The sequence below is a fragment of the Anser brachyrhynchus genome (assembly GCF_964034855.1).
Source record: "Anser brachyrhynchus genome assembly, chromosome: 5".
In the NCBI taxonomy this organism is placed as follows: domain Eukaryota; kingdom Metazoa; phylum Chordata; class Aves; order Anseriformes; family Anatidae; genus Anser; species Anser brachyrhynchus.
The window spans coordinates 36004690-36028649 of NC_137699.1; the positions used below are offsets into that span (position 1 = coordinate 36004690).

Below are 23960 nucleotides of genomic sequence, written 5' to 3' on the forward strand. Positions count from 1 at the left end.
CTCAAAGATGCAATCAATTCTTAATTAAAACATCTAGCTTCCAACACAAAAGAAACTGTTTCCTGGCCAAAACCAAATACAAGAAAACTCAGGCCAAAAGGTCCTATTTTGCAGATAAAAATAAAGGAGGAAGTGGGCTTTGGAAAAAGATGCCTCTACCTAAGCAAAATCTAAGCATTGCCTTGCTGTTACTAGGCAAAACACAATGTTACAGGACAGACAAACAAGCTGTTATGATCAGCACTGTGGTTCAAGGGGCTAGCAAGTATTTACAAAACCAGTGACTAATGCATAATCCATCCAGATACCTCGTTGCTTTGCCTCCTTTAGATACAGATGCCCACACACAGCACCTGACAGTCTGCGCTGCGTTCCTCCAAAATCACCCTCACCAAAGGGAAGCAACGCCTGAAGCTGAATGCTCCCTGAAGCAAGGCAGGGAGAATGCCAAGAACCAAAGAAAGCAGGGCGCCCTTCCAGAAATGCTGCTTTACCGCAGGTTGTATGTCCTCAAGTTGCGCTGTCTCCGCTTCGTGGCACGCAGTTTGACAAAGGTCCGGCCTGTCGGGTCGAAGACGCACAGGACCGTGATGCAGACACTCAGGATGACAACCCAGTTGCACACAACCATTCCTACAAAGAAAGGAGAGGAGTCAGGTGCACTGCCCTTAAGTCTTGGCAGCATCGTCGTTCTCTGCTCTTCTCCACAGACATCACACGTACCTCTCCGTTGCTGCAGGGCAGACAGAGGAATTTAACCCAAATACTTTTGCAGCCAGGTGCAGCACAAGTAAATATCCTCTGCAAAGGCTTCTGACCACAGCTAGGTTTTCCAGCTGTTCTAGGAGATTGCCCGTGCAGAAGGCCATTAAACACTCATTGAGTACTGTACTCATTGAGTACTGGTGGACTGTAACATTACCATCGGCCCCCAATCAGTCCACTGAGGGATTGAAAACAAGTTCTAGAAAAATGGTAAAGCCATTTTGAACAGAAGAGGAACCAGGTCTTTCAGACTCCTCAGCCAGACCCTTCCATGGGAACATGAATCCTTGCCTCAGTGCAGACAGCACAAACAAATGAATAGAACAACTGTTCTGAGCTCTAATGTCTCAGGAAAACAAGCACTACATTTACAGCTATAATCCACTTCCAACAGTCAATCCCCACATGCATGAATGAATTAGCTCTCCAAGGCAAGAGGATGTCTGCGCATACACAGGAATGCACACAAACCACATTCCAAATACATACCCAAAGTGACACTCTTTGCGGTGATATCATTGCAGGAAGTGTAGTACTGCGTTAGCCAAATGATGCCCACAATAGCATACACAAACTCAATCACCAAGATAGCTGAAACAAAAGGAACACAATGAATAGTAGCAGCATCTCCCTAAGGATTAATGACTGCCTCTCCTCATCTTCTGGAGAGGAATCTCAAAGACAGCTTCTTTAGAACAGTGGCACAGGCTAAGTGATGGCAGGACTGGGCCCCAGTGCTTTGGAAGGAGTTATTCAAGAAAGCGAACCAAAAACATAATGCCTCCTTAACAGTAACTACTCCTAAGTGACACAGGGACCACACAGCTCTGCATGTGCAAGTACTCTGGCTGCAGAGGTGTGAATCAACCTTCCACCCATGACAGTGGAAAGACTCCCAGGTAATAAGAATCATCACCTAGGTGATTCTCAACCACCTCAAAGAGCCGGCCTGATTCAAAGAAATGGAGTAAATAGTGATGTGTACCCAAGATTAATTCTGCTTACTACACTGAGCACATTCCCATCACCTCTGTCCTTTGCAGTCCTTACAGCAACAGTTGCCAGGGTGCAGTCCTGAAGGAAGCCTTTACTGGCTCCTCAGTTCTGCACGATACCCTGGCAGTGAGCAAGAAACTGGGGATTGACAGTGGTTCAAAGAAGTTGGGGAATGCTACGAAGTGCCCATCCTCACTTTCTCAATGCATTACAACCCCAAAGTACAGATGGGGAGTCGGGTACCGAGAGGGTAAACAGCTTACTTTGATACGCCTAGCATGCCGTTGGTGGAGCCGAGACTGAAGCCACGTTCCGGCCTGATGCCTGACCATCCACCCTCCTCATCTACACATGGGCACGGTATCGGACCGCACGTGGTCTGCTAGAGACTCCACCATCCCAGAAAGACTAGTTCAAAGAGCCAGGTAGCAAACAGTTTGCAGGAGCGATGGGCCAGAAACCAGAGCTGGACCCAGCTCCTCATCAGCGCAAACTATGTTCTGAAGTGGCACTCGGCTTTGCCCTCCTTAGCTGACCTCTCCTCTGAGAGTACCAGCTGCAGAGCAGGAGCAGCAGCAGCACAGACAAGGCCGTTGTGGGCTCACATCAGAGCTATATCTTTAGGTTTGTAGGCACTAAATATCACATGCTGAAACAGGACAATCACACAGACCTTGCCCATGAAAAGGTCACGGCCCTATGTCTATCATCAGAGCTGACAAAACTGTTAAGAGTAAAAAACATCAGCTAAACATACATAAGACCCATGTTAGTGTTAAAACAGAATCTGAACATGGGTATGGTTTAACACAGGCAGGAAAGAAATCTGGATTATTCCTGGGTAGGAAAATGGCTCTTTGGATTCTCTCTCCCTCCCTTGCCCCATTTAGTCTGTTTTTAACAGTGTTACTCAAGCTATCAGGCTCTACGTGCTTCCCTAGGGAGACCGCAGTGTGTCTGGGAAACTGGAGAGAAATATTTGTTTGCTCTTCATGTTAATGATTTGCACTTAGCACTCAAAGGCGGAAATGTCTCCCAGACAGAGCTTTCAAGCAAGGTTACCCATATTTTAGCAAATTTTGCATGAAAACAATCCAGCAAAAACATGCGATGCAAAAACATGCAGTGCTTTGTTGGAATGGACTTGACTCTGCCTCTCCGAAAGATTCTCTTAGAATCGTCACCTAGCAAAAAAAAAAAAAATCCAATCAAGTTTCTGTATCTAGAAGAGAATAGCAGTATTCTATTCTGGAATACCAGAGGAGAGAAGAAAAACTAAAATGGAAACCCTGAATGACAGACTAAAGAACAATCCCTTTTCCAGCCTAGTTCTTGGTGAGTGAGCAAAACAGGAAATGTTTTTAGGAACACAAGATAAATATGCACCCTAAGAGAGAGAATGCAACCAGTGAGCAGGTGGCAAACCTATTTATCTCCCAGTGCCTGGAGGTAGAGTATCAGAGTGCAGGTTGCTGGATGGAGAGATGCATCACATGTGAGTCAAGAGGTCAGGTACGTCTCGAGGTAGGTGGATGCAGATTTAAGTATATATATGACAGGCAAGGACATGCACATGCCTCAGGGTGAGAACAGCCATGATTTACAAAGGCATATGCCTGTATCATAGGAAAACTTGTGGAAAAAAGGTGGGAGAGAGGTGTAGATGCATCTCACTGTGGCAGATCTGTGTTGCAAGACAGAAGGGGAGCATATTTTCTTAGAGGAAAAGGATGTACCTGCATCGCAATGAGGATGACAAGTTAAAGGTTTGCTAGAAAGATATTTGGGGCACTGCATGAGAGTCTTACAGCAATGACAGGGTGCAGTATATGTGATGTATTCAGATGCATATCACATACAAGTGGCCATCTGGATGTCTTTCAGAAGCTGTGTGTTTGTCAGGGTGTGGGGAGAGAAGTCTTCTGCGATAGCAGATGGCAGTGTGGAGGCTGAGTCATTAGGAGGCCTCAGGCCGCTGCCTCTTACCCAGTCTGACATAGAGCACATACTGCATGGAGTCCCGGGGCTCTGTGTACAGGATGCTGCCTCGCATGCTGAGCCAGATGATTGCCACCTCTGCGATCATACAACTGAGCAGGATGCCCAGGTAGCCTCTGCCGTGGTCCACCAAGTTAAGCGAGCAGGTCTCGTTGGGGTTGTACACCAGCCCAAAGAGCACCACGGAGAGGATCACAAACCTGCCAGTCACAAACCAGCTCGTTACCACAGGAAGCCAAAGAAAGCCACATGCAATATCCCACACCTGCTCTCCTCCAAGTTACTGAGGATCCTCAGTGTCCCACCTAACTTGGCTGCTGACAATTAATATTAATTTGTTCTGGAAATCCCCTCCCTACAAGCCATGCAGAAGCCTTGCTACCCACCCCCCCATCAGAACAATTTGATGATCTGTGTCAAGACACATTATCCCATGGAATCTACTACTCCGATTGCTTTTCCTGTGCCCCTGTCCACAAACATAGCCCCAGACTCCAGTGGTCAGGCTTCTTCTTTGGAACTGGAACTTGGAATAGCACTTCTCCAAACAACCAACAGCTGGGAATATGCTGGTGTCCATCAGAAATAGCCCATAGAAGCCTTCCAGACACTTGTATAAGTGCAGGAAGAATTACAGCTGCAAGAAACAGGAGCAGCAAAAAAAAAATAAATAAATAAATCATGGAATAATTCAAGCCATCATCCTGCCTTTCTCACTTACCAGGTGGTATGCAGGAGGAAGAGGAAGACTGCTGGCAAAACGAGGTCATCGCTGCCTACAGACCAGCGACGGCGGAACACAACAATCCCTGGCATGGCTAGTGGGTCTGAGAAAGTTCAGCAGGCACGACACTCACCTCCTAGAAAAGAACAGAATCAAAGACACTGATGATCCTCTTCACCCCCAACAGCAGAGCCCCGCAGCCCCATGCCAGCAGGACCACACCTGAGAGCTATCCTATTCTTACACCAAAGATGGCAGAGCTTCTTCCTTCCAGCACCAGGGGGCATGGCACGCTCGAGAAGGAGCACGCAGGAGAAGAAGGTACAATTTGAAGGGTGGGAAGGATTCAGTGACTTAAACACCTGCTTCACCCGACAAAATCACCACTCACCCAGCTCCACTTCACAAGATTACCGGGAATCCTGTTGGAGCTCTGTGTCAGTAAGTAGTCAGGTGCTTTGGACAGGTTATGCGGGGGCTTCAACCCTGAACAAGGTCCTATTACCGTGTTCTTCCACAGGCGTACCTGCTGCAGCCTCTTCTCTTGTCCAACAGTGCCCTCCCTCACTTGGCTCAGCAAGCCGAAGTACCATTAACAGTTAGCAGGAGCATTTGACAAAGCCATTGACTGACTCCCAACAGAAAGCACTCAGAGCAGAGGGAGCAAACTCCTAGGAGATCTCTCGCTCAACCACAAGTTGCACAGAAGCACCCTGCCAGCTCTGCATCTCCTTTGTGTTCACGTTGGCCCTGACGGGGACTAGCAATTAAAAAAGGTCGAAGATTGAGGGGCTGGCTGTTCCTCCTCGCATTTTGTTTGTGCTCCTATTTCTAAAGCTTCACAAACCCTTTTTAAAAAAAGAAACAGCAGTGATATAAGTCACAAGACTCCACAGGGCTATCCAGACACCTCCTCCCAGCAGAGCTCTCCCACACCACTTCAGTTCTGCTGTGCACGCTCCAGCCTGCTCCAGTCCAATCCCGCGGGGTCAGACCCCGCCTGTCCCCACAGCACACCCTCTCCCTCTGGCATTTCTGGTACAACACACTCGGACCCTCACCAGCAGCCGTGCCTTCTGTACACTTTTGCCCACCTTCTGTTTCAGAGATCTCGCCTCTGCGCGGTCTGCCCACAGCCACCAGAGATTCGACTGCAGCGATGGTCGCTTCCTCCCTCCTGTGCTCCAAACCCCACCATGCTCCCGACCTGCACCCTCCTGTGCTACCACAGACCGGGGCACCACACGCGTTGGCCTCCCCGCTGTGCGTCCTCCCAAGGCATCTCAGTCCCAAACTGCAGCACGGCCCCCAGCCCCTGCCCACCCTCCACCAGCACGTGCCACAGCCGAAGCGCTCCGGCCACGACCTGCGGTCACCACGCTGCTCCACAGACGTGTCTTGAAAGCAACAACAGCTTTTCATACTGATCTGGCAATTTGCTGCTAGGCAAAAAGGAAAGTGTCCCCATTTGTTACCTCTGATGTAATCAGGACTTCCAACTGCATTTTACAGGGAGTATCTTCTGCTGCACCTCACACGCCACACAAAAAACTTAACTTGCACATGTCTCTAAGTGCTCCGAGTTTAAAAAACACACAATGGGACAAGTGACATGATCACATTTAAACTAGTTTGAACTTTCTTCACAGTAACACGAGTGTTGGTTCTGTGACAGACCAGACTGTATCACAGCACCAGCTGCTTCAGGTAGAGAAGCCTCCCCGTCCCACCAAGGCGTACTCACCAGGCGCATGTGGTTACCCCATCCCTTTCCCACGGTGCAGACCCCCCCAGAACAGAAGCCTCCCTGCTGTGCTGACACCCAGGGCCACCGGCCCAGCCCCACCTACCTGCTTCAGTCCCCAAGCACTGAAAACACGCACAAGTCTTGCGCACTTTCCGGGAGACTCCATAGCGAACAGGCTGAGGCTTCCAGCACGTTACTCACTTGGGTGAAGGAAACGCTCTATTCCACAAACATAGCGAATGTGAAATTACAACACCAGTTGGATTCACACTTCCTTAGCACATAATAATCAGAGCACTCGGTACACTGCAGCTCTACCTTCAAACTGCTCACTCCTCTGGCCATCTGGCAACTCCTTCCAGCCTCGCCGTGAATAACCCGCCTGCCTATCGCGCGCCGCCTGCACGACAGCCCCTTTATCTCGAGTACCGCTAGCCCCGCTGCATATACGCGGACGCACTTTCCAACATGCTCGCTCGCTCTGCCTCTGGCCAAGCTCAGACCTTGGCTCCCGTCATTCCCAGCTCACAGCCGCGTCCCACCGAGGCGCTTTCCGCAACTCTCGCACCCCTCCAAGCGCAGGCAGGCGCACTCCGCCTGCTTTCACCGCCCCGCCAGCTCGGGGCAGGGTATCAGCAAGAGCAGCAAGCACCTGAGGTGAATTCCTTGGGCAGAGCAACGGATGGGCCAGAGCACAGCAGCCCGGCACTCACCGTCACACACGGGACCGGTCACTGTGGGGCTGTCGCTCCTAGCTGTATGCTTACCGGGCAGCCAGCACGCTGCAGAAAGAGTCCCAATTAATTTTCAAAGACTGCCTATGCCAAACCTGAACTGTGAGGCCCAGGGCCTCGCCCCTGGTTTGGAAAGAAAGGAGATGATAGAAGGCCTGAGACTGTAAAGCCCACCAAAAAAAAAAAAAAAACACCACCATAATGCTGTCACTGTGAAGACTCTGGCTTCATGCCAGAGTAGCAGATCCCAGAAGTTACGTTTCCAGAAGATGAAGATGGGAGTTCCAGCAGGGAAACCGGGAGGAAAAGTGGAAGGTCAGAGTGCAAACAGCCCTGAGACCACTGACCCTAGTTTGCAACAACAAGAATCCCTTGCACTGACCCAAAAATTGCTCCAAAGAGTGGAAAAATTCCCAGGACCTTGAAATCTGAACCCTGGTGCGAGAAGCCCCAAGCTCCCAACGTGAAATTCGGGGGAGGCACATGCAGGAGCGAGCTTTGCGTGCAAGGAGTCCAGAGCCCTGCCCCTCAGATCAGAGGCAGATCTATGGAAGCAGAAATCTTACATGGCCCGCGGTCCAGCCGCCGCTCATCCTTCTCTCCCGCGAGGGCGTTTCAGGAGAAGTGCACATCCACGGAGCCAGGCATCACAAGCGAAGGAGGGAGCAGCAAACTCTTCTTGCAGCCATTGAGAATCCCGGGCGGCGGAGGGAAGGACAGCGCGGTGCCTGCCTGCCGACGGAGCCGGGCATCATCCTCACGGCAACTCCCTCCCTCCGAGCCGGCCGCCTCGTTTGTTCATCGGGGCTGCCGAGAGCCGCCGAGGCAGGGGTCGTGACTCCCCCTTCCACACCCCCGGCACCCTCTGGAAGGAAGTGACATCATCCCTATTCTGAGGAGATTGTGTGCGAATTGTGGGAAGGACGGGGAGCGAGAGCGGGCGACGCTGTCAGATGCGTGCGGGGAGATGGGAGGGAAGGGAAGGCTCCAGCAGCGCCAACCTCGAACCTCCTCCTCCCGGCGGCACCGGGAGCGCCGCGGGCACGGCCGCGGCCCGGAAAAGCGCCCAGGCGCAGCGGGTGGCATCAGGAGGGTGCTGAGCCCGGCCGGGAAGGCCCTGGGCCGCCGGCCTCTCCTCTGGCAGGCACTGAATGACCAGGGGGAGGGGAGCTGGACGGGACACAAAAGGGGCACACAGAGGGGGCCACCCGCCGCAGAAAGGAGAGCCTGTTCCAGAGGAGCAGCCTCTGCCGGCCTTTTCAGCCGCTAATTCCTTGTGACATGCTCTGGGGTATGACAGGATGTGGGGGAAGGGGAGAATTAGCTGGCTGCAGGGGAAGGCTTAGAGAAAAGAGCAAGGGAGAAAAATGCTACAGCGAGACAACATTCCAGCTAAACCTAGGAGATTTAGTCTAATCCAACATCCCATCACGGCTGACATTAGCCTGGGAAGAAGGCACGCGAGCACAAGGTGAACCCAGCCCCAGCCGAAGGAAAAGGGCTGCGCGCGCCCCGTGCCGCAGGAGACCACCCACGCCACGCCAACGCCCGCGAGAGAATCAGCGACTCCCGGCTCACCGCACCAACGCAGGCACCCGAGGCACAGCTGCACCCACGCAGCCCACGCTGACTTCCCGTGAGCCCTCTCCAGAGGCTTCCAGCCCCGGACCTGCCGGGCCGGGGGCTCGCTCAGCATCCCCTCCTCGGCTGCCCCAAACGCTCCCGAGGTCCCCGCTTCCCTGCTCGGCCTCCCGCGTTTCGGACCATGACCTGCTACTCCTGCCAAGCAGAAGCTGCGAGGCCAACTGCACGCCAAAATCAGATCCCGCACAGCGCCACGAGTTTCTTCTCGCTCTGACGGACCGCTGGTGATGTCCGCACGGAGACACCAGCGGGGGGAAGCCCTGCTAGCCTGACACGCTCATCATCTTCCCCCTGCACGAGGCAGTGACCTGCATGCGACAAGGCACCGTGCAGGATGATGAAGCAATCCCCCCTCCTCTGTGTTTTGCACCCGCCAGCGCCCTTCTTCCCGCTAGACTCCCCAAGCCCTGCCCCAGCACCAGAGCCCCGCAAGCAGGAGCTGCCCTGCGGGGCCGTTCGGAGCCCAGCAGCCCGGCCATCCTCGCTGCACAGGGCTACGGGGTCCCAGCCCGAAGGGCAGCCCTAAGGCTGGCTCTGCAGACACGCAGCAGTCACTGCAGGAAAAGGCCCCTCGCTGCCCCAGCACCGGTCCTCCCAGGCACTCCTGCAACGCTGGACAAAACGCCATGTGGCTCCTGGGGAACATCCAGCCCCGAGCTGCTGTCCTGCTCGGGAGGAACGGCCCAGGACTGCCGGCTTTCACAGAGCTGCTAGAGCTGCTGAGGAAAATCCGTCTGGAAAACTGCAACGAAACAAGCCTCGTGCATTCTGCCCCTCCACTGGCCTGCGTGGCCTCAGCAGAGGCGGCTCCGGGTACCTGGGCAAGGCACCTGGTGGCACAGCGCCTTCCCTTCCAGAGGGACGTGTTCCAGAGATGCATCCTCTGCCTCCCACCACGCAGGATGGCAATCACGAGTACTTCCCCGCAGCGCTGTGCAACTTTCCGCGTCTCCTTGCATCAACAGGAATACATTCTGCCCCTTGGCAGCGTGCCGGCATTTCTTCACCTTCCTAAGTTATTTATTAGAGCTATTGAAGCTTGCTGTATTTCTTGTGGATGCCAGTGATTTTTTTTTATACTGAAGTGAACTCAGAAAGCAACAACACTGTAAAATAACCACGTTTGTCACATTCAGGTGACCAAAAATGCCATTCAGCATGATTAACCAGACAGCTCCCGACCCTTAAGCGTGTGCTGGTTCATAAAATCCGAACCCTTCCCCTGCAATAACAGCACTTGGGGAACAGGCAGGGTTCCAGCCCTGCCTGAAGCACCCAGCCCCCCTTCCCCTCCTCACAAGCACACCCCACAGCCACCACGGGCAGCCTGCCCCACGTCGGGTCATCACCCCTGCGGCTTACAGAAGCCCCCTGTTCACGCTAAGCATGCCTTTCTTAAGCACTTACTGTACTTGACGGAAATCATCAATTAGAACTTGGAACAAACTTTATCAGTCCTTGGCCAGCTATTTTTAAAGGCCTTAAATGAAGCTCTTTCTGTTTCTGAGCTTGGACCCTCACAATCTGGGAATTGTTCCTTGCAGCGAGACACAGGGGATGTGGTTTCATCCCCACTGAGATGTCCCGAGGCTGGTCAGGCATTTCCTTGCCGGTGTCGGCACGCATGCAAACCTATCTGGCCCCATCCAGGACCCGGCCTACGGCAGGAGCTGGACAGCGAGGTCAGTTGCCGTCCGACTCCCCTGCACAATCCACCCGCTAACAAAGAAAGGCGGGAATGAGCCAGGTGACAGATGAAAGATGAAAGAAAAGCATCCGGACCTTCAACAAGTGCATCCCCTGGATGGGAATACCTCAAAGCGTCTCGTAACAGGGAGGGACACCTACTGAGTGCACGAGGTGAAACAGACGCTCGTACTGTAACAGGAAGACAAGTCCCACAGCACCAGCGGAGGACGAGTCCTTCCAAGACAGGGCTGCCTTCTGCAGGCAGCAGCAGGTCCGTATTGCAAGCAATGCCTTCAAGAACTGCAGGGAAAGCTCTTTCCCTGGGGGGAGATGGAAGAGCGGCTGCCAGAAGGCTGTGAGGACAGATCTGCCACAACTGAACAGGCTTAAGGGAGCAGATTTGTATTTTGAAGAATATGACACGTATTAACGTAACGTCTAGGAGCCACGTTTACAATCAAGTCACAAGCTGCTCGGCACGAGCAGACAATGTAGGCAAAGTCATGGCTGTTGGAATACCAGTCTCACACCTACTTTGAAGATCCTCCTCCGTACCCTCCTATTTTCCAAGCGGAAGGAAATACAGCGAGGCAGTGCCAGTGCCACGAGGCCAAGTCATCAGGTCTGAGCCAGGAAAGGTTCAAAAAGCCTCCTGTGGCCCGGCCCGCTTCAGGTGGGGCTCCCCCGCACCACACTGCCACCGGCAGGGAACTACTGCGATTAGGTCGGACCCAGAACCACGACAGTGCCCGCTGACACAGACACCCAGAGCACACGCTGAGTACAACCTGACCTTCAAACCCCACGCGTGGGGCAAGCACTTACCGTTACGCCCCGCCGGTTTAAATCACAAATGCGGGCATAATCGCGCCCTTGGAAATGCAGTAGTGATGGCCGCCAGACTAGGCTGCTAGTAACAGAGCAGCCAGTCGGCCCAGCACGCTGGCCTGTCCCCAGCTTTTCGTCTTCCTCCCTAATGCTTCTTCAAAGCCCCCACCCTGAGGCAGAAGCATCAAGGTGTCTTCAGGTGATTCGTCCCATCAAGGTGGGACAATTGGACAAGATGATCCTGGAGGTCTTTTCCACACTTAATGATTCTATGATTCTAATTGCGCGTGCTCCTTGCTTACATCCATCCCCTTTGTCTCTTACCCCAGACACCTCTTGCCTTGGGGAGAAATTGCTCTCGTGAGTCCTGCTCCATCTTCAGACAAACAACTTCTCCCACCCATTACCTTCTTGAACCTCACAGCCTTGCAATTTACACCTGGGAATTTCAAAAGCCTCTTTATCAGAGAGTTGTTCTGTTTTGTTTTAAGAAACAGTGCCTCTCCTCTAACAAGGAGAAAAAAGTCAGCTCTCGAAACCTTACTGCTGAAGCAGAGGATGCTATCACATCTGCTACGCACTCTGAAATGGCTATTTTCCTGTAGGATGATGCCGTACAGAGCACACCACAAAGGGTCTAAGGCGGAACTATCACCCGCTTCTGAGCAACCGTATTGCTAGTCCCAGGTGATCAGAGCCATTAACTGAGATTTAAAAAAATCACGAGTATATTTTCAAAAAGAGCTGCTACCATTACCATACTTCAGTTGGATTTCAGGGTTCTGCATACAAAGGGTTCAAGTTTCCAAGCATTTTTTCTGCAACCGCAAGGACTATAACTTCTTCCTGTCTAACAACACGAGAGATAACAAGCATTTAAGAACAACAACAAATACACTGCAAACTGGCAGCGTGTCTGCCTCCCTTCACAGGAGCCTCACACAAACACGGAGCGTGCGAGGGAAGACCAGGTGACGTGCTCATCCTCGGGCTGGGACAGTGCCTTGCTTCTTTGGGAGGGCTGGCTACCCGTGCTGCTGCTGCCTTCAGGAAGAAGGCCATTCTTTACCAAGATTAATACATTTTCTGAATGGTTTTCTGAATGATTTTTCTTCTTGAGACACACACATACAGACACTGGAACGACCAACATATCTGCATGGCATGTGCTTGCCCACAGTGCTGCTGTTCTTCTGGAAAAAAAAAAAAAAAAAGAATTCTACTGACTCTCACTGTCTTTAGTGCGAGAACATGGAAAAGTCCTAAGCAGAGCTGAACGATACCAAAACACTACTACTCGCAGCGCTCGTTCACAGCTTTACAGCCAGCGGTTAAAAGCAGGATGAGGAATCCACCGAATCGAGAAGAAAGCGAAGACACTCTCCCCCTGGCGAGATGTTCCCACGAACCTGCTGCCATGCCCGTGGCGCCCCTGGCACCAGCCGAGCCCGCTCTCCTGGCTGCACACGCAGCACAGCTCTCCTGAGCAGAGCAAATGCTCCCAGCGAGCGTACTTCAGGGGTGGCTTCGCCAAGGGGGCCGCCCGTCATTCTCTGCTGCAATTAGCGAGATGTGTGTAAATAGGAGAAAAATTGGCAGGACCTAAAGTTCCCCCCCCCCAAGTTGGCATACCCCACAGGCCAGGATTTATCCACGGGCAGGCAAGGAACAACTTGGCAGGGGTAAGCACAGTTCCCTTAAAAGCGTCTTCAAGTGCCAAACGAGTTAGCACATAAAAACAGAGATCCCCGTGAGAAACGTGACTGCCCAAATTCGGGAAGAGCGATGTTCAGTGATGTTCTCAGATGTGAAAACAGCCTCATCCTACAGCCCCAGGACGACCAGGGATTTTCCCCTTTACCTCAGGAGGTCTTACCACAGTATAGCTCCAAGCTTCTGAATTGTCAGACTACAGAACGTTAAAGTCTTCACAAATAACTGGTCAAGAAACAACAGAAGTCGACAGACAGCCTCACCTTAAAACGAGCCACTTTACTGGAAACCTAGGAGTAGAAAAGGAGCACAATCCAAGTCTGCTGACATTAATTTAGTTAAAAACAACACCCCGTCGTTGTATCAATGCCGACATATCTGCAGCCACCTACATTTTGTGCTAGCAAAGCCCACAATCTGAGCTTTTTGACGATTCCAAGCTTGAGCAAAAATAATGTCCAAGTTGCTAGGGGAAAAAAATGTATTAAAAAGTGAAACTAATTTTGTATTTCAAATAGAACTTACTGTTCTACAGGGTAATAAAACCTGCTAGTGTCTAATAGCCAGCAACCAGTGACAAGAAAAGCTTGGCTTGATCAGGGAAGGGAAAGGATGCTGGAAGGTATCGCTGGCACGAGCCAGCACAAGTCTGTGGGCGCAGCCAAAACGCCGGGCATCCCAAGCCCGAGCGGCATCAGCAGGCAATGCCAGCGCAACCCCGGCCAGCCCATGTTCACATACAAGGTACAGCAGTTAACTTTTCCTGGATCCATCCACTAGGGATTGAAGTTATTTGTTTCTTGTTGTAATGTCTCATGGCTGCCTTCAAAATTTGGTAATTCACAGCTGCAAACCACACAACTATTAATTTGCCCATAGCAAAAACAACCAGGGCTGGGTTAAGTCAGCCAGGACGAGAAAGTGGTAAGTGGTGCTTTAAGGAATATTTTGGATGTAATCAACCGCTGCCAACCTGCCACCCTTGTTTCTTTAGGCAAGCTATTTTTCACTACAATCCTGGCAAATTCAAATCTGTCAGTTTTACTCCACCCTGGAACGCTTCTCAGATCAGCCCCCTGATCAATCAGGAGAAAAGAATCAGGAGCAGAGTACCTCCGGGTGAAAGTAAAGTCGGTGACGGTTCCCTGCTGCAGCTAACCTCCAAGTGGCCTGTCCTTACGAAGAGGGGACAACTCCAGCCACCCTGAAAAACAGCTGCCTTTCTGCGGTAACACAGCCAGGCTCCCTGGCTTCCTACTTTACACTAGTGGGCAAACAGTTTTCCCAATAACTTGACTCATTGCTTCGGGAATTCCCTAGAGGATGAGTCACATTACAGGGAAAGCCACCAGTCATTCTACGGGAGCTAAACGGACCACCGCTGCCAATACGAGAAGAGTGAAAGAAGTGGGAGAACAGAAGATCAGTGCCAAACTCTGGAAAACTATGCGGTCAACAGCGCTCCTTGGCACTCCTTCCCTGCTCCCCTCCCCAAAAAGCACGCCAGCGTGCAGGAGTGCATGCGCCCGGCTGCGGAGAGGCAGCAGCAGGCTCCCGAGCCTCACGGTGGGGCACGTTCCTCCGCGTGCAGCTGCGGGCTGGAGGGAGGAAGCGCTGGCTCTGCTCGCATCAAGGAGTGCCTGACAAAGGAAGGTGCCTCTGGCCAGGGAAGATGCTGAGAAGATAAAACCATGCACCGTGGGGAGTGGAATGGCAGCACGAGGGGCACAGAGAGAGCTGCAGGGCCCCTCGCTCCCCCCCCCGCTCACTGGGGGTCTCAAACAGCGCTGTTTCTGCTGCCTCACGACCTGCCGCAGCTTATACTGCAATTTTTCCTTCCCTCCCATCCCATTAGTACGTTCTTAAGTGCATCCGTGCTCCAGTCAAAAATGCCTAGAATGACTGCTGCACGGCAAGACTGTATCCTAAAGCACCTTTTCATAATACCACTTGCAATCGTTAAACGTGGATGCTAATGATGCGAAACTGTCAGGCTCATCTGTGCTGGAAATTCACTTCAGACAGGCTAAGGCTTACCTGGCTACTGCTGACGCTCATCTCGTGGAGCTGCATGCTCGCCTGTTTGGTTCAGTGATTTTGCCCTCAACCGTCCCTAATTGCAGGACCTGGGCTGACAGATCGACAGCTCCATTTCTGCTCAAACAGCAGGTTCTGGTGTTGTTCCTCCGGTCTCTATGTTACATTTGCACTAAAAGGTGGCATCTGTAAGTCTCCTTGAGCAGCATGTGCCTCCACCTGGGTTCAGCTCCCCCCTTTTGTCTCACATTCTTTACTTTGGGCAGGAAAAGCACGCCTGTGTCTTACATTCCCAGAAACCAAGCTGAAAGTATGGGGTCATCAAGGTCATCCACCCAAAGGCGTGCGTATTCAGTCCCAGCCTTAAACCACCCAGGATGAGACCTGAACTTAAGAGCTCGTGATTGTTGCAAACGACTCCAACAACTAAGCTCCCATCATTTCTCCATGCCGTTCACCTCTAGGGCAAGGCACTGCGTGTTGTAAGAAGCAATCCCTTTCCTAAGCCTTCTCCCATTGCACCTCTACTCCCACGAGCCACCCCATGCACGCTGCTAACCCACCTCACGACCTTGTTTTCATGAGTCCCCCCAAAACCATGAAGCCCGGGATCCCGCCTTCCAATAGCTCATTCCTACACAGAGCAGCAGTATTGTACCTTTTCAAGCAGGAGCTCCTCTTTTCCTTGCCACAACTTGGGATTCCTCAGAGCCTTCACTGAAAATTAATCCAACATTAACTGATATTTCTGCTTGCAGCATATCCCATTCTTACAAGCAAATTTAATAAAACAGAACCTAAATCAATATTCACGGCATCCTGTTTAGGAAAACTAACTCTCCTACTGCCACCACTCCCCCTCCTCAGTTTTTTGGACTCCTGCAGGGCGTTATTTATGGCAGCAGATGCAAAAAAACTCTGGCTTCACAGAAGTAATATCAAAACCCAGACCCCCTAATCTATTTTTTTTCCAACAAGATCTTGGGAAATTTAATAATCTCCTAACATCTCAAGGACCGTTGCTTTCCAGAGGAGGCCTTCCCTCAGCAGGAATCCAGGCCACCCACCCGTATCACAAAGCACATCCAGTTGCACTTGAGTTTACCCCAGGGCATTAACGAAGCAGAGATCAAATACCTGAGGCGCTCGATCTGGTGAAAGAGCTACCTGTGCAGCTCCGGACGCGTGAGCATGTGCACACGCAGGCACTTTTCCCGACACAAGTGTCAGCACAGCAGCGACCGCCTTTAGCGTACATCCCGCACGGCACGACCACCACATCGTATTTGCCAAAATCCTATAGCAGAGCTGCGAATCGCAGCTCGGAAGTTTCCTTGCCTGGGGCAACGCCCGCCATGTCGCTTGGTACACGCGCTGCAAGAGACCTCTCAGCGGGACACCAGAGCGCTGCCGTCGGCCGCCACGCGAACGCGGCCGCTCAGCGTCCGTATCCAAACGCTGACCCTCTGCTGCTCCCCGTCTGTCGCCTGCGGACTCAGAAGCCTTTCAGACGTTAAAGGAAAGGCACTTTTGAGGTAGGTGACAGCAGAACGGCTTTATATTGAGTAACGTGCTCTTCTCACCCTAAACCAGCCCAAATCACACAGGTGAGAGTCTCTCCAAGCCTTCCCCGCTGCACCTAAGCTCACAGGGAACCTCGAAAGCCAGACTGAATTCTCAGACGCGGGCGTTTGTCGCTGCAACTTCAGAAGAAATCCGTGGTTCTGCCCCTCCCTTCTCATGGCTTCCACCTCAGTGCACGAGAACAGCCCTTGGAATAAAACAAAGGATTGAGCTAAGTACTCCCAGAAGAAAAAAAATGTTTCCTTATTCCTGCCTGGAGAACACAGCCTTCTAAAGAAAGCTGCCAGCCCTGACCCAGCTCATGTAAAGCGTGCTAATTACAGTGAAAATCCAAAGAAAGCAAGAGCGGGAGGGAGGGAGAGCCAGACTCCAGCTCTCTGGCTCACACAAACGACAGCTTGAGCAAACTTTCCCTGCCCGAGTGGCTGCTGCCATAAATAACGCCCTCCAGGAGCCCAAGCCCCGGTCACGGTGCAGGGACAGCAGCAGCACCTCGCCGCCCAGAGCAGCCCCACTCCTGCACCACTTTCTGAAAGCCACCCTTGTCTCCTCACCCCATCCTTCAGATTTGATGCATCTCTCGCCTCTGGCAACCCACTCCCCCATTATGCTGTCATTCTCTTACTCCCTTTCCTTTTTCAGTCTCCGCATTTTCCGTGGCTTCCCTCGATGACACTGCTCTGCAGCTCTCCATCGATTTCTCCAGGGCTTTGTTGCTCTGGAGGATGCCGACAGGAGCCGGGCTCCTCCTTCCAGCTGCCGACAGCTGCTCTCCAGCCCCAAACGCTTGGCTATTACGAGCCTAAAGGCAGTCACCGAGGAGCGCAGCACGCCTCACAAAGTGAACCCCTTGACCGGTCGCTGCACGCAGCTCCAGCCCTCTCCTGCTTCAGGAAACTAAGTCCCAAATTCAGACACAGGGGAAATCAAACGGGTAGTTCCCCGTGAGTCGGCTCGCTTTTCCTCCAGCCTTTCTGGTGATGCCGTCCCAGTCACACGCACGCAGCGCTGCTGCAAGAGGCTCAAGTGACAGCGTGGGTCCCGCACCTCCGTACGCCGCCAGTCGCTGGGACAAGCGGACCGACAGCTTCCTCTTCCTCCTGAACACTTGTGCCTTTCCTACCGACACGGGAAGATTAAACCGAAGCTGGGGCTGAATGCAGCCGTGCTCTTCCAGAACCTCAGCCCTGGATGCGCGTGATAGCCGGCAGTAAGCCTATTTTCATTTTGGTACACAAGCAAGGGTGAACGGAGCCCAGGTTTCTCTGATCTTGCCTCATATTTAAGCCACACCAAAGTCATATTTAAGATAGAAATATGTAACCCTAATACCCAGAGCTAAAAGCCCTTTAGCTAAAAGCCTGCACCCCGCCGGCAGTCACCCAGCGCAGCACCGGGGCCGGACCCCCACCGCCCCGCCACGCGAGCAGAGGAAGCGCTTCCTAGCTCCTTGTGTAGGTAGGCAACTTGATTTTAGAAGATCACCCGTTCAAGCTGGATCAGCCTCTACTTTTCCAGCTGTAGGTCCTGTGAGCACTCTTACTGTACCATACACGTATTTAAACTTTTTTTTCCCTGCTCTGTCGCAGAGCTTATGTAGGCTTCTGCCACTTTTATCTGCAGGATACAAAAAAAAAAAAATAGCCCCTATTTATTGCTGTTTCTAATACACCAGAAGCAGCCAAATCATTTGGGAACAGCAGAACATGACCACTTCGTTTGACAATTAAGTCTGTTCATCACCACAGACCCTGGAGTTGGAACTGCTAATTCCCATCCCGTTCTCTGCTCTCCAAATCTGAAACTCCACGCTCCATGCAGCACAGCCACGTGCTCCTGCCTTCAGCCAGGGCGCCTCCCTCTGCTCCTGACGTGCCCGAGTTTCCATGCTTGTTTGCTAAACTGTCACTGCCTTGGTCGTGGCTGTCTGTACCTCTCTGCCCCTGCACAGCCCTCCCACACACCCCAGCGTGCTCCCCACCTGCCTCTCCTCACGGCTCCAAGAGGAGCACCAAACCACAGGCGGCCTCGGCTCTGCCTCCAAAGAGGCTACGCAGGGGGCCAGATGCAGTGGGCCTTCGCACTGATGTTTGCACGCTGTAGCTCGGAGCTAATTGCACAGGATCGCAATGTCATCAAAGCATTTCTAGCCCAGTCCCAGGGCTGCCCTGACATTTTCACAAAGGCAAATATTTTCTCCCTGTTGCCACCATCCTCCTTGTTTTCGTACACTCCTCGCTTTCTCTCGTTATCAGCTGCTGGAGAAGTCGCCGAGCACACGTTGGCAGGAGCTAGACGAGCGTGTCAGCATCGCTATCCCCCTGGCCATCCTGGAACCAGGTTAGCAAAGATGTACAAAAGGGAGGTGAGGAGGAGAGCTGCAGCAGTAGAATACCCCGGCAGAACATTCCTTGGCTTCACGCAGTTGTACAGACACGAACTGCACAACATGGATTATAACCGTCTGCTTCGGTGGCTAACAAGTGGCTGCACTAGAAGAAAATCAGGAATAATCCTTCCCCACGCTAATGGAGCGCAGGAAACGCGGACCAGCCACGCACAGGAGTCCCCTAACCCTGGTGCTGCAGACTCCGAACTACTGTAGGAGGTACGAAAAAAGCAGGGCACTATTCAGAACATAAATCAAAAGCAAGGTTACTAAAACATAGATAAGCACAAAAATAAAATGAAAGGGATCAGAGATCACAAAAGAGGCACTGGGAAAGGAGCAAGGTATCTTCTCCCTGCCAAAAGAGAAGTTAGACAGAATTCAGTTACAAGCTTCATCTAAATGTCATCAGCTTGGGGCCAGTGAACTGCCAAAGAGACGGAAACAAGACCGGCCATCTTATCTGCGAGCAAACAACACGGAGAGATCCGCCAGACTAAACAGCTCAGCCGCGCCACTCGCCTGGCGAGCAGCTGCAAACCCGCCTGAAAAAACGCACCGTGTGCCCCACGTTGGCTCGGCTGTGCTACTCTTGTTCGAGAGGGCGATCCCACATAACGTGCTCCTCCTAAAACTGTCACCGAAGCCCACATCTGTCAGAATTAAACCAGAAAAAAAAACGTCGTCTTCCCCGAAGAAAATCAGTAGGGTCGTCCTCAGAGCTCTCCACACCCTTGATACCAACTGCCAGGTACAAGCAAAGAGCCGTGAGGATGAACGCGCTGGGAGCTGGCTGCTCTACGCCCTGGAGGAAAGCCAGGTGGTCCCAGCTCAAGTTATCCACATGGAAATAACACATTCTGGAAACTCGAAGCATCGGGAACTTCACAGCTTTGGCAAAACAAAGGAAAGCAGTATCGCTCTTCCATCGATGAGAAAGATAAAGAACAGCAGTTGACCCCAAAGCTCACCTCGAGAGCTTCCCAACAGAGAGGGGGCTCACGCTCAGAAAACAGGAGGCTACACCAGCTCCCCGGAAAGGAAGCGTTTTGAAGTTGACTTCTGTAAGAAGCCACCTTTCCTCTAGTCTGGCAGACGAGAATTTCAATAGCTAAATGAGTCTTCACACTTGAATTTATAATCCAAACAGGATTATAAGAAAAAAACGCTGTTTATTCAGATGTATTCCAGGACAAGCGATTGGCTCTGAGCCGACACACAGAAAGACAGATTTAGACTATTAGAAGAAAAAGTACTTCTTCCTCTCATGCTGTAGGCAATATATCATTATCCCTGTAATTAAATTTAGTGCCTTTGTGGCAATGCCTTCTGCAGAATTTATCTAAGTGTGGACTTTTTTCTCCCCCTTTCCTTTAATTATAGTACAATTAACCATGAAGCGTCCGGTCATTTAAAGCTTTTCAATTGGGCTTCAGAAGTAAATGCCTGAAGCAGGCTTCAGTGGGAGTGCTACAGTAATCTCAGAACAGATCATGAGCACAAGACCCGGGGTTTGGCTACTAATTCACCTTTTGTTGTTGCAAGTGAATTTTCAAAGCTTGCAGAAGGTCTTCATTTCATCTTTTGCAGTTACAGCACCCGATTCAAATCCTCATCCTTGATTAGAGCTCAAAGGCCTCAGAACAGTATTAAATTGCAATTAACCCAGCTGATGAAGGCGTAATCAAGCACCTAAGTATCAGGCATAAGCCCAGCCCAGGCCTGAGCTCTCCTGCATCATAATCCCATGCTATTTTTTTCCCTCGATTTCTTCACTGTCACTTAAATTCTGGACATAGGCACAAAGATTCAAGCTGAGATTTCCTACAGCTCTTTTCTGGGCAACGTGGGAAAATGTTTCCAGCCTTTCTGAAGAGTCCTTACAGAAATTACGCCTGCATTCTTGCAGAAATGTTTTGTCTGACTTACACTCTGCATGGACCTCTCAGACCACAGAGCCCAGCCCGCAAGACTAGCAAACCACATTTGAATCAGAGATCTTCTGCGCATACAACAAGACGCAAGGGCAAAAGCTACAGAAGAGCAGTGTCTTGTCAGATGGCTCCACTTCTTTTCCCAAAATAGGACTGTAATAATCTCTGAAAAGGGGATCTCCTGAGTACTCATTAACAGATCACACAATGACTGCACCGAGATGCCAGGTAGCTTCTTGCAGACCTTCGCAGCATTCCTGAAGACAGCCTTTCCCACAGGCGACGTGCTTTCCCCAAAGATCTCTGCCTCTAACACCTGACAGTGTTAGACCTGACACAACCTGACAGTCATGGGGACCTCAGGAACCCGTGCTGGGTCAAGCACTCACTTCTCTCCAGCCCTCCCACGCCGCTGAGCTGCAGGTAGCTATCGGTCCGCTTGGTTTTCTGCATTCCTTTCCTTCCTTGAAGCTTGTAGCATCAGGGGACGTCTCAGGAGTTGCTCTACAGAAAGATGACTTATGAAAATATTGAAGTATTTTCACTGTGTGGGGAATTCATCATCAGAATCAGTGATTAGGCTATGGCTGGAAGCGAAAGGATTAAGAAATCTTATTTATCCATATTAGTGTCATTATTCATATGAACACCTGACCATTTTGTACACCTTCGGATGCACAACATCCCATACGTCATGTGGCAGAAAGCTGCACACATAACTTAAGATTTTATTTGCATGGCAAAGAAAAAAGCAGAGCAGACAGTTCCAGAAAGCGTAGTCTGCTACAGCACGCGGCTTTGAGGACTGACTTGCGCAACACACGGTGAATTTGAGCATTCTTTCAATGGGAAAAAATGAATATCCATAGGCTTCTTCCTTCCTCGGCACTCCTCGGTTGCAGATCAGAGCGTCCGGCCAAAGAGCTGGACACCCTGCACACCGCAGTGTGCTGCACACAGCATCCTACTTGAGGCGAGAGAGTCATACCAATAGGCCAACGATCACTCTGGAGTAAGGAGACAAGAATGCTGGCAGAATGACACTATAAATAATTCACTGACACTTCAATGATCTCTCCTGGCACTGCTGAAACTTTAAAGGTGCTCCAGCTGCCAGACTGAAGTTAATCTGGAAAAGGAAAAAAGTATACAAAGGACATAAGAATGACCCCACTGCCTTTCCTCAAGTACTCTCCAAACTGAAGCATCAGCAGCTGCACATCTTCCTCCCTCTCTCCTTCCTCTCCCCAGCTCCTCTGCTTTACCCTAATTAGCCAGGACGGAGACAAACACAGGAAAATGGAAAACTTATGCATTTCCAGCACTGGGAAGCTGTGTATGGGAGAAGCAGGGGGGGGGTGCAGTGAGACAATCTGGTCTCTGAGATGTGGTAGGTTACAGGATAATGTATGTGTAACCTATCTATACCTGCGGGCCTACGGGGACTTGCACGCTCAGCCTCGCTTCTGGCTGGATCTGGGACAGCGCTGAAGCCTTGCCACCGCTCAGCTACCGGATTTGGCAGCCCTGGCCAAATGCACAGGAACAGCTCGCTCTCTGACCCCGTCAGCTGGAAGGAGTTAGGGAACAGTAATGTCATCAGGATGGGAGTCAAAGAATCCAGAAATAAATCATCGAATCAGAGACAGGAAGGAAAGAAGATAAAGACACCGACGAGTACCACAACAGCCTGCCCCCTTAACGCCCCTCCCGCAGCTGCCAGCAGCAGGCATCACGTTCTGCTCCCCGCTGCCAGCCAGGCCCGCAGCGACCTTTCGCCACCCGCCCCCGGAGGACACGAGAGCCACGCACCAGCACACTACACCCAATTTTCCTTCAAGTGCCCGCTTCTTCAGCACGTCCCAACTTTAGGGCAATCTGAGATGAGATTCCGTGCTGGCTTTTGCAGTTCGGAACAGGAGCTCGTAAGAAAAAGAACTGAAGGTGGGTTTTTCTCCCTCCACGAGGAAGGTGAAATCATGCTCTTTAAATAGTTCCAAGTCCTCAGCGAGCGCCCTCAGTATAAACGCTGCAGAGAAGGCAGAGCTGTCCTTTAACTCAACCACTTGAAAAATGCTCTGCACATGTAACTGATCTTAATTCAAATTGCATTTTACTATGCTGGCAAGGCACAAAGTAGAAGGACTATGAAGAAACAGCACTGCTTCCCACTCACCGCAGCGGAGCAAAGTTTGCAGTTACACCGCAGGCACTGCATTCCACGCCAGCTACCGCCCCGAGTGAAGCCCGCAGCGCCGGGGGCAGAAGACTGGTCGGCTCCTCCCGAGCAGGACGAAGCCCTGCCCCGGGGCCGCGGTCCCCAGGCGCCCGAATGTGACCCAGACGGGGAGCAGAGCTGCTGCAGCCGGGCGCCATGGCTCCAGAGGTGAGCCACGCTCACGGTTTTGCTTGGCGACCAACTCGCATTGACTTTGCTACAGGTCAAAGAACCAGGATGTGCAGCTACAAAGTTATCAGTGGGTGAAAAAGAGCGTTAAAGTGAGCTGTTTTTAAGAGGTAAGTGCAAAACAATGGGTTTTACTCATGCGAGAAGGTCCGTCCCCAAACACCTGCTGTCCCCGAGCCTTTCGCTGTTGTCACAGACTGCTAAAGCCCCCAGATTTCCTCCTTAAGCACGCCACCGCCCAGCAAGCAGGTACGCACCCATCTGAGGGCCAGCAAGGCACCGCCCCAGGCAGGTGCCTGCCTTCCACTGAATTTCGTTAGAAAACAGCACTACAAAACTAAGCCTCTTCGTTAATCCTTTTTTTTTTTTTTTTTTTCTTTTTTTTTTTTCTTTTTGGTATTTCCTTCTCAACCCTCAGAAAGAGCAGCGTAACTTTGGAATTGCAGCTCCTTTCTGGTCGCCAAGTGCAGGTTTCCCTGATCCCACATGGTTTTGTCACCAGCCTTTGCGCGCAGGGAGGTCAACTGATCTCCCAGAAGAGAGGAGTGCTGGGCGGACTGGGCAAAGTCCCGCAGTTAACAGAAACTGCAGGGGAAACGACAGCAGCTGTCTGCCCTGCTTTAGACAGGGAGGTAAAAGTGGATTCAGAAATATTTCCTCCGGCCCATCCGCTCGGATGGTTGCTAACCCCGCTCCCCAAGCACAGCTGCTCTGCAGAGGCCCCCGGTCTTTTTGCTGCCCCCCCCGCGCACAAAGGAGCGCTGAGCTGCC

The 23960-nt window shown here is 51.7% G+C and overlaps 1 protein-coding gene across 18 annotated transcripts in view; it reads right to left on the bottom strand.

Moving 5' to 3' along the window:
* Positions 1–23960, bottom strand: part of DAGLA (diacylglycerol lipase alpha) — an 82003-nt gene that overhangs the window by 36928 nt on the left and 21115 nt on the right. For 14 of the 18 annotated variants that reach the window (XR_013952132.1, XR_013952133.1, XM_080594954.1 and 11 more), the window contains 4 exons: positions 4481–4619; positions 3748–3959; positions 1255–1356; positions 495–633 (listed from right to left, as the gene is read on the bottom strand). Coding sequence is in view for 16 of the 18 variants with exons in the window: in XM_080594954.1 (XP_080451080.1) it covers positions 495–633; positions 1255–1356; positions 3748–3959; positions 4481–4575 (548 nt within the window). In the remaining 2 variants the exon portion in view is untranslated. The other 4 variants (XM_080594967.1, XM_080594955.1, XM_080594956.1 and 1 more) reach the window with 4 other exon arrangements.